General features: G+C 46.3%; 1 protein-coding gene across 4 annotated transcripts; it reads left to right on the top strand.

Annotated features, from left to right (window-relative positions):
* Nucleotides 1-126: 126 nt before the first annotated feature.
* Nucleotides 127-12,962, top strand: CBY2 (chibby family member 2). 4 transcript variants are annotated; one of them, XM_003934358.3, is made up of 4 exons: nucleotides 127-268; nucleotides 902-982; nucleotides 11,575-11,978; nucleotides 12,021-12,962. In XM_003934358.3, the coding sequence occupies exons 1-4, from the start codon at nucleotides 194-196 to the stop codon at nucleotides 12,787-12,789; spliced, it is 1,329 nt and encodes a 442-aa protein (XP_003934407.1). In that variant the 5' UTR covers nucleotides 127-193; the 3' UTR covers nucleotides 12,790-12,962. The 4 variants fall into 4 exon arrangements, with proteins under 4 accessions (XP_003934407.1, XP_010343218.1, XP_010343217.1 ...); XM_003934359.3 differs by lacking the exons at nucleotides 127-268; nucleotides 902-982 and adding exons at nucleotides 272-318; nucleotides 1,635-1,715; XM_010344916.2 differs by lacking the exon at nucleotides 902-982.
* Nucleotides 12,963-13,427: the final 465 nt, after the last annotated feature.

Below are 13,427 nucleotides of genomic sequence, written 5' to 3'. Positions count from 1 at the left end.
CTGGCAGTGAGGATATGAATGGCAGCTGGGATGACCCAATAGGGGGCTAATGTTTGGACTATTGTGTGTCATACTGACCCTGACCAGCCATGTAGTCACAGCCCCCACAAGCTTTTCCTGCCTGTCAGATGCTTCATTCCCACCTGTGATGCTCAGAAACCATGAGATCTGAAAAACACCATATTGTTTTGTGATGTCACCTCTGGAATGTTCTGAGTGTTTTGGTGACCAAGTTCTGCATAGGACCTATACCTGGCAACTCACATTGGTATGGTTTTTTACTTGAGATAGGAAGAATAATCTTAGACAAAGAAGCAGGTACAGCTATCTCTGCTTCAAAGATTTTCAAAAGCCTTTTTACATCAACGATAATATCTATCCTTTTTATTTTTTATTTTATTTATTTGTTTGAGATGAAATCTCACTCTGTCACCAGGCTGGAGAGCAGTGGCGTGACCTCAGCTCACTGCTACCTCCACCTCCCGGGATCAAGTGACTCTGCTGCCTCAGCCTCCTGAGTAGCTGGGACTACAGGCACGCACCACCATGCCCGGCTAATTTTTGTATTTTTAATAGAGACAGGGTTTTACCATGTTGACCAGGATAGTCTCGATCTCTTGACCTCATGGTCCGCCCACCTCAGCCTCCCAAAGTGCTGGGATTACAGGCCTGAGCCACCGAGCCTGGCTATAATATCTACCTTAATATCTGTTCAGAGACTGATAAACCATCGTATCAGATACCATCTACACATTCTTCTAGACTCAGATTTTCCTAATTGTACGTAACTGACAAGAGGGAAATAAGTGAGTAGGAAGTTCTATGTTTTTTCGGTGAGCAATTGAGGCCCGGCCCAGAGGATGAGCTGGGCAGCTGCAATCTTCCTTTCTCTTTTCCACAGAACTCAAGGCCAAATTTTACAAGAAAAAGAGATCCCAGATCGGAAAGCCTAGAAATCCCAGTCAATGTGGTTCTACCTCAGGTAGGGATAATTACAGAAGGATATAACCTATCAGTGTTAGCCAGAATAACCCCCACCTCCTCCTTCAAAACTCTAGCAAGATGTTGTAGAATAAGCAGAGATAGTCAGGGCTTCAGATTCTAGTTTGGGTTGGCTGCCAGCAGGCGGTGTGCTGGAGAAGACCACATAGCCTCTCTGGACCTTGGCCTGTTTTCCCCACGAAAGAGGTGCCTGGGTCAGATGATCCAGTAACACTTCCAGTCCTAACATTCCAAGTCTCTGTGATACTCTGAAGTAACCCAGCCTTCTCAAAATGAGATCTTTTGGTGCTTAGTGTTGTGCAATCACTCTGGATTTCTGGGGGAGAATTAGAACTGGGCCTGGACTCAAACGCCTAAGAATGAGTCCGTGAGAAGAAAACCTAGTCCATGGACAAAGGGGTACAGAATTATTTGGAGTTGTCGAGAGAATTAAGCCCTGCTGTGCACCAAAGACAGATGTAGGGGCCATGGGCCTGGATGCTTTTAAGGTCAATGAATTGGTGAAGTCCTCACAGGCTAGAGATTCTCAGGTTTCCTCCTGCCTGCAGTCAGCTGTTTCCTTCCTGGGGTCCTCTTGATTGAATTGTTTCTACTGCTGCTATGTCACAAAGGGGTGGCTTTGCTTTCTCCAGAGTCACCTAAGGCCTTCTTGGAAGACCAGGGCCATGCAACCAGAGGTGTTGAAATGTAGAATGGAGGAATCCAGTGCAGAGGTAACTATCTCAGAACTCTGTCCAGGGATGTGTGGGAGGAGGATTGACCACTAGTGGGCATTCCGTATGTATAATTGTAACCATCTAGGCAAGTATGTTCAGCAGAAGGCAAAAATATGGAAGAAGAAAACATTCTGGATGTTTGTTTTCATATTATCTTTATAACTTTGTAATGAATGGTAACTTTTCTATTCATTTTAGCTCATGAATCTTGGCCAAAATATAAGATAACTTCCTCCTGATAATTTGACAGGGTGACAACAAGCTGATAACAAGCTGTTAGGAATCTTTTTGGGCCCGATTCCACCTGAAATAGACAGGGAGCTGTGTTGGCCCCTACTCTCCCGAGAGTTGGTGTTACTGCTGTGATTCTTTCATAGCCCATATAAATCAATCTTTTCTTCCTGGGGCCTCTCCACTTTACGCGCTTTGAAAGTACGTCAGATGGCTGAATGTTCTCTGATAGTAGCCTCAGTAATGTTGGGAAACTTGCTGTTTAAGAAACTTGGTCAGACAGAGGGTGCCAACCTAGGGGTGGGTGTGAAGGAGGAGCGAGGATTTGAAAGAGTAGTGGTCATGTGATAGAGGGACTGGAATGATGTTTCCATCCACGCCCACCACGCTTTCCCTCCCCAGCTCCCAGAAAGAGCCCAGCAGTCGAGGAGGAGAGAAGGTGGTTGAAGACAGCTCCAGCTTGTCTTGAAGCTGCCTGCTTCCTGTGCTGGAGGACCTAGCGTTGCTGCTGGGTTCTTGGGGGGCAGAGTGGGTGGAGAATGAGAGGATGTCTCCTGTCTGGGAACGTGTACCTCACATGGGCAGATGCAGCCTTGTGCATACACCTGCCAGGCGGGCACAAGTCACGCACCAGGTTTTGGACACCTGTCAGGATGCTCAAGATTGGCTCTCTGGGGGAGGGGTGTGGGTGTCTACAGCTAGATAATCTGAACCAAAATACCACCAGGGCTGCGAGAGGGACCAGTGTGCTCACTCTGCCTCCCTAAACGAGATGGTGCATGGCTTAGGGGACAGGGTAGATCTGGGAAGCAAGGAGAGGAAGAAATATTGACTGAATGTTGGTGCGATCATGTGTCGGGCACGGGGCCAAGCTAGTGTGAGGTAAAGATCTTACAGGTACAGAAAATGGCACCCCCAGGAACATCACTAATAATGGCAGACCTGGAGGAAAGGGCCTGAACTCAAATCAGTGCCCACGTGCCCCGTTTACCTCAAGCAGGGCACATGCCACTTGCTGGGCCATGCTACATCTTTATCTCTGTGGTTCTTCTCTTGCTTTTTGGAGATGGAGTCTTCTCCCTGCATCTTAACTGCTCGTCTCTGGGCTTCTTATTTTATATTTGCCGGAAGCTGCTCTATTCTGGGGTGGAGTCCTTTTTCCATTTGTTTCAGAAAGGACTTGCGGCAGCAGCTCTGTCTCCCGAAAGTGCCTCTGGCTCCCAGCTCCCAGTCCTGCTGGGCATTTGGGTTTCTCAGTTACACTGCAAATACCTGTGATCTCTACTTGTTATCAGCCCTTTTCAGGACTTCTTGATTTCCCGTTTTTCTGCCTCACATTAAATATTTGTGTTTTCTGATCTATTTCCCTCCAGCACGTTAACTTGCAAGCTATCAATATCATTTCCTGCCCAAGCTAGCTGTTCTGGTTCCTTTGGTACATCATGATTCAGTCTCACAGACGTTCACCTTTCCCCAACGAGCGTGCTCTGTGAATTTCATTAGATATTGTTTACTCCTAGATCATCAGTGAAAGAGCTGCACCAGGTCAGACTGAGCTCCATTAGCAGCCTCCAGTGCCTCCTTCATCCCTCCTGATTGCCTTTTCTCCTTCCCCTTTGGGCTTTTTCCTGGAAGCAGTGAATTCCTGCTGACAGCACCCAGATCTCCGCCACTTTGAATAATGTTTCACAGGAAGATTTCAGGAGAGCCTGCTAAACAGTATGCAGACATACTATATATGACATCTTCTTTACCCTCTTTGCTGTTAATGTTGTAATTCTGTCAACATCCATCACATTTACCTTGTGAATTATCCTTTTACCTGTTAGTATTTATTAAAACCGCCATTGACTTTGCCGTGAATTAATTTAAAATAATGAGACACAGCCTTGTTATCTCATATGAAAATCAAGAGCATATTTGGCTTTTCCTTCCAGATTCCTGGGGCCTCTCAACTTCATGTGCTTTAAAAGTACCTCAGATGGCTGAATGTTCTCTGATAGTAACCCTCAGGAATGTTGGCAAAGTCGGTGTTTAAGAAACTTGGTCAGCAGGCTGGGACTGTTAGCAGTGCTTGGACATCTCTTCTGGGCCATGGTAGCCACATTTTTTCCAGGGGTGGAGAGACTTCAGTGCATGTCAGCTAAGCCTGGCTAGTTGCTGTTCAGCCTTATCCCCAGACTCTTTAGATGGGAGACCATAACCCCAGTAATTCTACCCTATAAGGTCCCACCCAGAGAGACCTGTTGCTATAAGTCCTGTAGCACCAGTGAGAGATTTCGGTCCTTTCACTTCCCCTTTGCCCTTTGCCCTTTGCCCTTTGCTTCCCTTCTTTTAGTTGTCCCCTTCCCCCATGTTCGTCACTTGCTGCCAGGTTGGTGATCTGACAGTCACAGTTGTTGGTAAATTTCAGGCATTTCCTTCCAGAACCACTTATATTGAAAAAGGAGATACCGGCCGGGGCATGGTGGCTCATGCCTGTAATCCCAGCACTTTGAGAGGCCAAGGCGGGCAGATAGCCTGAGGTCAGGAGTTTGAGACCAGCCTGGCCTGTCTCTACTAAATAAAAATTAAAAAAAAGCAAAAATTAGCTGGGTGTGGTGGTGAGCACCTGTAGTTCCAGCTACTCAGAAGGCTGAGGTAGGAGAATCACTTGAACCTGGGAGGTGGACGTTGCAGTGAGCCGCAATTGTGCCGTTGTACTCCAGCTGGGATAACAGAACAAGACTCCATCTAAAAAAAAGAAAAAAAAAAAGAAAAAAAGGAGATGCCAGGGAAGGGGGCCAGACCTAATGCTAAGGAAGAATTCCAATCCACAGGTGGGATTTCAGGCTTCTGTGAGGGTGACATTCATGCCCTGTGCCCTTCCTTGATCCCTGGTACTGAGGTATCATTGGGTTATAGCTATGAGCACATTTCCCATGAGGACAGAGTCTCCTGGAACTTTCTAACACCCGATGGGAAGGCATCATGAGCCCATGGCCAACTTATTCCCCTTCTGTATCAGCTTCATATCCCACTCATCCATGAAGAGGCCAACCTTTTTCCTTCCTACCTATGGATCTCTATGTGAGGGCATTTCCTAGAGACCAGGAAAGAGACAATCTTTACTTCATGATCATTCGGGCCATGCTACACAGGCTGTACCTCTCAGGCTTAGGAGAACATTACTGGGGTGTTCCAGGGTCTTTGTATTGGCATGGACCTCTTGTCAGGGCTAAAAGATAACAGGGCAGGTTAGCTTGACCCATGAGACCAACCAGTGATACCACTGGTTGAGGAGTCCTACTGAGAAGGAACTGGCTTCTAACATAGGCCAAGAAGATCTGGAATCCCAGAACTGCATGTGTTCGCTGAGCTCAGATGCTCAGTTTTTTGGGTAGCCCTTTTGTAAAGAAATACATTCCACATCGCATAGCGCTTCAGGCTGGGTATGTTTAAACCTTACCGGTAGAACTGACCATCTGTTTGGTCTTTATGACAGCTTGCCTCCCACTTTCTTCTCCTCTTGCAACCCCAGGAAGTAAGCAGAGCAGCTACTTTTAGGCTTATGTTAGAGGTGACATTCAGAGAGGCAAAGTGACTTTCTCAAGAGCAGTCAAAGGAGGGACTTTTGAGCCCAAAGTTCTTGGAAATTTAGGGCCTCTACCCTCATTGGATTATATATTCTAGATGCTGAAATGGACAACTAGCATGCTGTGTGCAGGAGGTGGTGGGGGTTCTTCTAAGGGAGTACATGGATGAACCGAGGGCTTTGTAAAATTCACACGAGGAAAACTCCATGTTTATGGATTTTACATCATACCATAACAGCTTTGACCTGGGACTATTTTAAAGTCTTAAAGTATGAATGGAAATGAGGACATAGCTTTATCAAATAAACTAAATGTATAAGGCAAAATAAATGGCCATTTTCATAGGCCAAAAAATTGTAAAATGTTAACAGTTTCTTATGGTTCAACCTAGTATTTCCTCCTAATCTTTCAATGTATTTTGGTTGATTCAATTATTGCCAAGGACTCATTAAGCCACCACTGCATGTGAAATTTGCTTTCTGATTCTCAAGACTTGGAATGTCAAAAAAAACAAGGGATAGATCACTGTGCGTAGATAATTGTATCTTACTCACGTGGGGAGAGGAGAGGTCTGGTTAAGAGAACCATTGCAAAGTAATGATATTAGCACATGCAAAATAAAATGTCTGGGCATTGTGAAGTGCTAGAATAAGCAAGGAGTTTAGAGTCAAATTTCCTGATTTTAAACCCGGGTTCTACTCCCTTACCAGCTTTGCAGTCTTAGGCAGAATCATGCCAGTTCTGTTGGGTAAGATATTATATATGAATACAGAAATCAATTAGCATATAACCTAACACAAAATAGTCACTCAATGTTATTTTCTTCTTCTTGTTCTATATAATCTTCCTCTAAGGAAATGCTAAGCAATGTCTCTTCTAAAAGCAGTAGCTCTTCTTACATGTCTGCTGCTCTTTTTTTTTTTTTTTTTTGAGATGAAGTCTCACTCTTGTTGCCCAGACTGGAGTGCAATGGCATGATCTCAGCTCAGGGCAACCTCCACCTCCTGGGTTCAAGTGATCCTCCTGCCTCAGCCTTGGACTAGCTGGGATTACAGGGGCCTACCACCATGCCTGGATTTTTTTTGTGTATGTTTTTAGTAGAGATGGGGTTTCACCATGTTGGTCAGGCTGCTCTCAAACTCCTGACCCCAAATGATCCTCCCGCCTCAGCCTCCCAAAGTGCTGAGATTACAGGCATGAGCCACTGCACCCGGCTGCAGCTCTTTATAAACAAAGAAAATGTTCCAAGTCTCTGATTATTTCTGAACAGCAAACCCTCTGAGAGAAGTAGGGCAGATGTTGGTGAGGTTGTTATAGACGGTTGTGCAGGTTGTGCACTGCAGTAACAGCGAATAGCACCTTCTAGAGTTGGGCATTTCAAAAATATATGGGTTGGCCCTAATTCATGTTAACATCCACATTTTCTAGAAACGAAGGCACAGAAATGAAATGACTTTGTAAAGGTTATGCACTCATATAGTGCAGAGGCAGAGGTCTCTTCAGATGTTGTCATTTCTAGTCCCCTGTTCCCTATACCTTGCTGTCTGCCTTAAGGCTTTCTGCATTTTGACTCCTCTCATTTGCACCAAGAAATAGCTGGTGCTATTCACTGTTTCTTCAAATCAACTGGAAATTCCCTGAGGGCAGGGTCTGTGAGCTTGGCACACAGTAGATGCCACCTTAATATTATTTGATTCACTGACATAAATGTAGGGGAAAAAACTGGTGCTGTAACATCCCGAGTGGGTATATGATTAGGGTGAATAATTTTCATAAGGCCAAGAAAGAGCTTTCCTTTGAGGATTAAATCTAGCCAGCTCTGATCAGAATCAGAGAAATATCAAAGGAAAAAAAAAGTTTGTTTTGGGTCAGTGTTTTCCTAAAGTTCAATCATGATCCTTGTCGTATCTAAAAATGCCTGTATGTTTAATGTAGGTATGTTTTCCCATTACTCATTAAAATAAATATATGACTACTGAAAAATTTTTAAATGTTTCCATGTTGTAGGAAACTAAGTCATGAGGCAGCACCGGACTTGACTACTTTCTTGGTCCTATCAGGGGATAGGAGGAAAGATAAGAGGACTCAGTCGGAGGAGGAGAATCTGGTTTCCTGCTGGGGAAGCAAAGGGGACTTATTAGTCCATCAGCATTTCCTGGATGAGGTGCTGTGGGCATGGAACAAGAGAAGGCACAAAGTCTGCTTGGGAAGGGTTGGCCGTTTAGGGGAGAGGACGAGATGCCAATGAGGTTGGTAAAAGAGGGCTGCTGGGGCCATAGTGGTGCCAATTTACAAATGCAAATCCACTGGACAAGAGACAGGCCAAGAGAGCACTTAGGGGTAATGACTCTGACCCTTCATTCTACGGAACTGGAAACTAAGGTCAGAAAGTGAGTGGATATGAGCAAGGTCATCTGAATGTGTGAATAACGACTAGGGCCCAAACACCCAGGTGGGCCGTGGCTAGGGAGCCACCACATCTTAAGGTTTTGTGTATTTCTGTTGAGGGGACTGTAGAATATTCCTTGGGTACCGAGTTTGGAATGTGGATATGGAGCACAGGCAGCGGAATGCCATGAGTTAAATGCCATCATGAATAAAACAGGGACAGGTAGAAAGCATCCAGGATTCCTCTTTGGACCCTTAGCTGAATCAAGAAGATTGTCCCTCTGGCTGAAAAACAATCATTAAAAAGAAATGAGAATTGGGGACATTTGAACATGAACTCAGTATTTGCTGATGGATATTGAGGGATAATTGTTAAATTTTAATGATAATGGTATTGCGGACCTGTTAAATAGATACATATTTATGTATTTGGGGATAAAATGACACGATGCCACTTTGCTTTAAGAGAACTTAGTGGTAGGGGAGTGGTCGTAGAATCAGGCTGAGGCCCGATGAGACAAGTGTGGCCTTGATTTGATACGTAGTGAAGCTGAGTGATGGGTGCATGGAAATTTATTAGACTATTCTCCTTTTGTGTATGTTTGAAATTTTCATAATAAAAAGTTAAGGAAAAGATATCATGATCCCCAAAGTACTACAAGTCATTTGATAAATCCTTGGTAGTTTCCCATCTGTGTACTTCACACATAGAAGGTCAGGGAGCCAGCAGTGGGTTTGTGTCTTAGTGAAGGAACTAGTGCTGGTTATTTAACTTCTCTGAGTTTCAGTTTCCATCTGTAAAATAAGAATAGTGATAACATCTTACATGTCAGGGTGGTGAGGATTAAATGAATTCAGCAGGTAGAATGCTCAGCTCAGGACCTAGCGTGAAATTGAGGCTCAATATTTGTTTCCTTCTTTCCCTTCCTTCTCAGGACTGGGATGTACATGTTGACTAAAAACACACTTTTCCATGTTGATAGCTTCTGGAGCCAAATCCTGCAGAGAGAAAGGATTGGTTCTAGTGCAAATATGGAGAGGACCCCTTAAGATTCACTCTTTATTGGTTTTGACTAATCTTCCCAGAAATCCTGGATCTCAGGACCTTAAACCTACCAAGAAATGGTCTGGGTTATCTACAGTGAGATTCATTTTGATCACAGACAGCTACAGGAGCCAGTGTGCTTTTCCAATTGAGAAATGTGAAAACCATGGAGGCTGAACTTCTTTAAATAAGATTCCGATTGCAGAATGCCTTCACACCCTTGCTATCTGGAAGACTGAGCATATCCTTACAAAGTTAATGACGTGTTTATTGCACAGTTAATGGCATAGAACTGCATCTTCTATTTATCTAGCTCTTTTAAGTTTTAAAGAATTCTAACCAACTTTATATACCATGCAAATTGTATCTCTCTCTCTCTCTACACACACACACACACACACACACACACACACACACACAATGTAGACAACCTGACTTGCTTTTTATCTTCTCTATCTGTACAGTTGTGAAAATAACCTAAAACATAGGAATTGATATTTAGAGAGCATTTTGATATACTTGGATGAAATGCTTGTGATGTCGCTATCATTATCGTGATCTTGATCTTTTTATTTAAATTAATTGCTGCAATCTTTGCCTCTTTTCCAGTATGTATTCCACTTGCTCACTTCTTTTTGAATACATCTTATAATTCTCGCATTAGTGAAGTCTACTTTTCTTTATAACAATACCTTATGATTCTTTGGCACTTGGTGGTTTTAAAAAGATTTTTGCAGGCATTATTTCATTTAATCCTCACAACAGTACTGTGAGCTAAATAGGGCACATATTATTTCCATTTTACAGGTACATTTCAATGTTGGAAGGTGCCTTTGAGATCATGAAGCCTGACTCCCTCTTTTTTACTAGTGAAAAGTCTGGGTCTCAAAGAGGGTAAGAGAGCTCTCTGGTTTCAATGTGCCCATCAGTGACAAAACCAAGATGAGAATTCTTGTGACTTTTCAGTCTTTAACGCTGGTGTCTTTAAGTCTTTAACCCTCAGCTAAGCAAATTGGATATTCTACTTGACTTACAGCTGTCCTAATTACCTGCACCCAGAATCACCTGAGGGGGCTGGTTAGAAATGCAGATACCTGGGCCATACCCCAATCTGAATGAGTCAGACTCACAATGGGAGACTCAGAAGTCTGCATGTAGAACTCACTGAGGTTATTCTTCTGTAACGGAATGTGTGAGAGCTACCAGCTCACTGGAGTTAAGCTCTGTGGATCTGAATCCCATTTTATGCAGTGGTCTTGAGGTCCATGGCCGCCATCATGAATTCTTCAGGGTCCTTTGCCGACTTTATCACCACATGTTGAATGCTCATTGCTCAGTGATGTGTCTAGGATGGTTTTTCTTTCTTTCCAAAATTATTACTCAGACTCTGCTTTGAGTCTAGCATTGCATTAGAAGCTGGGGTGAATATTTAAGGGGCTGCTAGCAGAAAAGGCTAAGAATGAGAGATATGCCGAGATGGGCAAGAGAGAAGGCTGGGCTGACCAGTGCCACCCCCACCATTTTGGACACAGCAATTTGGGTGGCTGTTTGGATGATTCAAGCTGCCTCTCTGCTCATGCCAAGTGTGAGTATACACCTGTAGGTGGTGTCACTCGAGAGAGGTGTTTGTTCCTCCTTTAGGGTGACAGAATGTACCAGAGGCCATGCTTAGTGCTCTTGTACATTACCTTTTTTAATCCTGAAAATATCTAGATGAGGCAAAAAGTAGAAGAAGTTATCCCAATTTGAAATTGTGGAAATTAAAGCTCAAAAAATTTGCCCAAATTCTTGTTAACTGGTAAGTAGTGAGGCCAAGACTCAAAATATTTGGTTGACTCTAAAATCAATGCCTTTGACCTCCATAATATATAACTGTTTCTCATTCTTCATGGATTCCGTATTTGTGAATTTGCCTACTTGCTAAAATGTGTAACCACCAAATCAATACTTGTAGCACTTTTATGGTAATTCTCAGACATGCCCAGAGAGGGGAAAATTTGAGTTGCGTGATGCTGAGTCCCCAGCCAAGGGGCCTTTAGTTTCAGCTCTCATGCTGGAAGATAGTGTCCACTGTGCCGTCTATCCAGCGCCATGTTTTTTGCCGCCTTCTGCATTATGTTGGTGATTTTGCTGTTAAAATGGCTTCTGAGCCATTTCAAGTCAAGTGCTGTCTAGTATTGCCAAACAGAAGAAGGCTATGCCATGTCGCATGGAGAAACCACATGTGTTAGAGAAGTTTTGTTCGGGCATGAGAGACAGTGCTGCTGACGCGAGTTCGATGTTAGTGAATCAACAATGCGCACTAAATTGGGTTACGTATTGCTTGGATAACAAAAAGGTGATCACAGGCTCAAAGGAACGTATTTCCGGTAGGAGCAATGGTTCTGTATTTGGTAATTCAGTGTTGGAGATGACTTCATAGAACAGAATTCTCTGGAATGACGAGGATCGGCTACATTTCCTTGTAAGGACTCCAAGAGGCAAAAGTGCCCACTGTGGCCAAGCCAGACGATCAGACGCAACTTATTCGGGGATGTCTGGTCCCCTTAGTTTGTCAGCCAGCCCTGAGGGTGTCAGTTTCATCATTAACGCTGGGCTTTCCCGTTCTCTCCCGCAGAGGGGCGCAGCGGAGCCCTTCCTGAGGCTCCACAACTCGCACAGCCCCGCTGGCTGCGCGCGGCAGGCCGCCCTGCCCCGGCTGAGCCGCAGGGTGGCGAGCCAGCACTCCTACCCGCTGAACCGCTTCTCCTCCGTGCCCTTAGACCCCATGGAGCGCCCCATGTCCCAGGCCGACCTGGAGCTGGACTACAACCCGCCGAGGGTGCAGCTCAGCGACGAGATGTTCGTGTTCCAGGACGGGCGCTGGGTGAACGAGAACTGCCGCCTGCAGTCTCCCTGCTTCTCCCCCTCGGCCTCCTTCCACCACAAGCTGCACCACAAGAGGCTGGCTAAGGAGTGCATGCTGCAGGAGGAGAACAAGTCTGTGCGGGAGGAGACCAAGACCCTGCGCGAGGAGACCCGGCTGCTCCGCGAGGAGACCAGGCTGCTCCGCGAGGAGACCAGGCTGCTCCTCAAGGAGAACAAATTCCTGCAGGTCTTCTGGGAGGAGCACAAGGCCTCGCGGGGCCGGGAGGAGAGCCGGGCCCCCTCGCCACTGCTGCAGAAGGACAGCGCGTCCCCGGAGGGGGTGAAGAAGGACCACGCCGCCCTGCAGGACAGCACCCTGCAGCTCCTCCGGGAGGAGAACCGCGCGCTGCAGCAGCTGCTGGAGCAGAGACAGACCTACTGGGCCCAGGCGGAGGACGCGGCCGTCCCCGCCGAGGAAAGCAAGCCCGCCCCCTCGCCCCACGAGGAGCCCCGCAGCCCCGGGCTGCTGCAGGACCAGGGCTCCTGCCTCTCCTCCCCCTTTGAGGAGCCCAAAGGGCCCCTGGCCGCGCAGGAGGACTCCAAGGCGATGCGCACCCTGCGGGAGATGGTCGGTAACATGTCCGGGCCCTCCGGGGAGGAGGACGCCAAGGCGGGCCCCGGCCTGCCCGACGACTGCCAGCCCCTGCAGCTGCTGAGAGAGATGAGCCAGGCGCTGCAGGCCCTGCGCGAGGAGAACCGACTCCTGCAGGAGGAGAACAGGGCCCTGCAAGTGCTGCGGGAGGAGCGCCGGGGCTTCCTGGAGGAGAACAAGGCCCTGTGGGAGAACAACAAGCTGAAACTGCAGCAGAAGCTGGTCATCGACACCGTGACCGAGGTCACCGCGCGCATGGAGATGCTCATCGAGGAACTCTACGCCTTCATGCCAGCCAGGAGCAAGGACCCCAAGAAGCCCAGCAGGGTCTGAGGCCTCCACCGTGCCCCGGGCCACCGAACTCTAGGCGAAAGAGAATCCCCTGCCTTTGTTTGTGGTCCTCGCCTTCCCCCACAAGCTCGTGCCTGTTGAAAAGCATCATCAGCGGCCTTCCGCGACTCAGAGTAGTAATAAAGATGTGAGGAGGCTGGGGCCCGTTGACACCAGCATGTTGCCTAGCGTCTTGCTCTTTATTTTTTTAGAAAAAGTAGACGATGTCTTAGAGCAGTTTTGGATTCACAGCTAAATTGAGCGGAAAGTACAGCGAGTTCCCAGACTCCCGCCCCACAAATGCATCATCTGTCGCATGATCGTCATCCTCTAGAGTGGTACATTAGTGACAGTCTTTGAACCTACGTTGACACATAATAATCATTCCAAAGTCTGTAAGTTTGCATTAGGGTTTGCTCCTGGTGTCTTGCATTCTGTGAGTTTACAAATGTATGCTGGCATGTAGGCACCACTGGGGTACCATGTAGAGTATTTTCACTGGGCTGAAAACGCTCTGTGCTTCGCCTATTCATCCCTCCCTCCCCCTTCAACCTCTGGCCACTATTAAACTTTTTTACGGTCTTCAAGTTTTGCTTTTTCCAGGATGTCATATAGTTGGAATTGTCAGATGTGGAGCCTTT

Source organism: Saimiri boliviensis, chromosome 16 (genome assembly GCF_048565385.1).
Source record: "Saimiri boliviensis isolate mSaiBol1 chromosome 16, mSaiBol1.pri, whole genome shotgun sequence".
NCBI classification, from domain to species: Eukaryota; Metazoa; Chordata; class Mammalia; order Primates; family Cebidae; genus Saimiri; species Saimiri boliviensis.
This window is presented reverse-complemented; position numbering and strand designations above follow the sequence as displayed.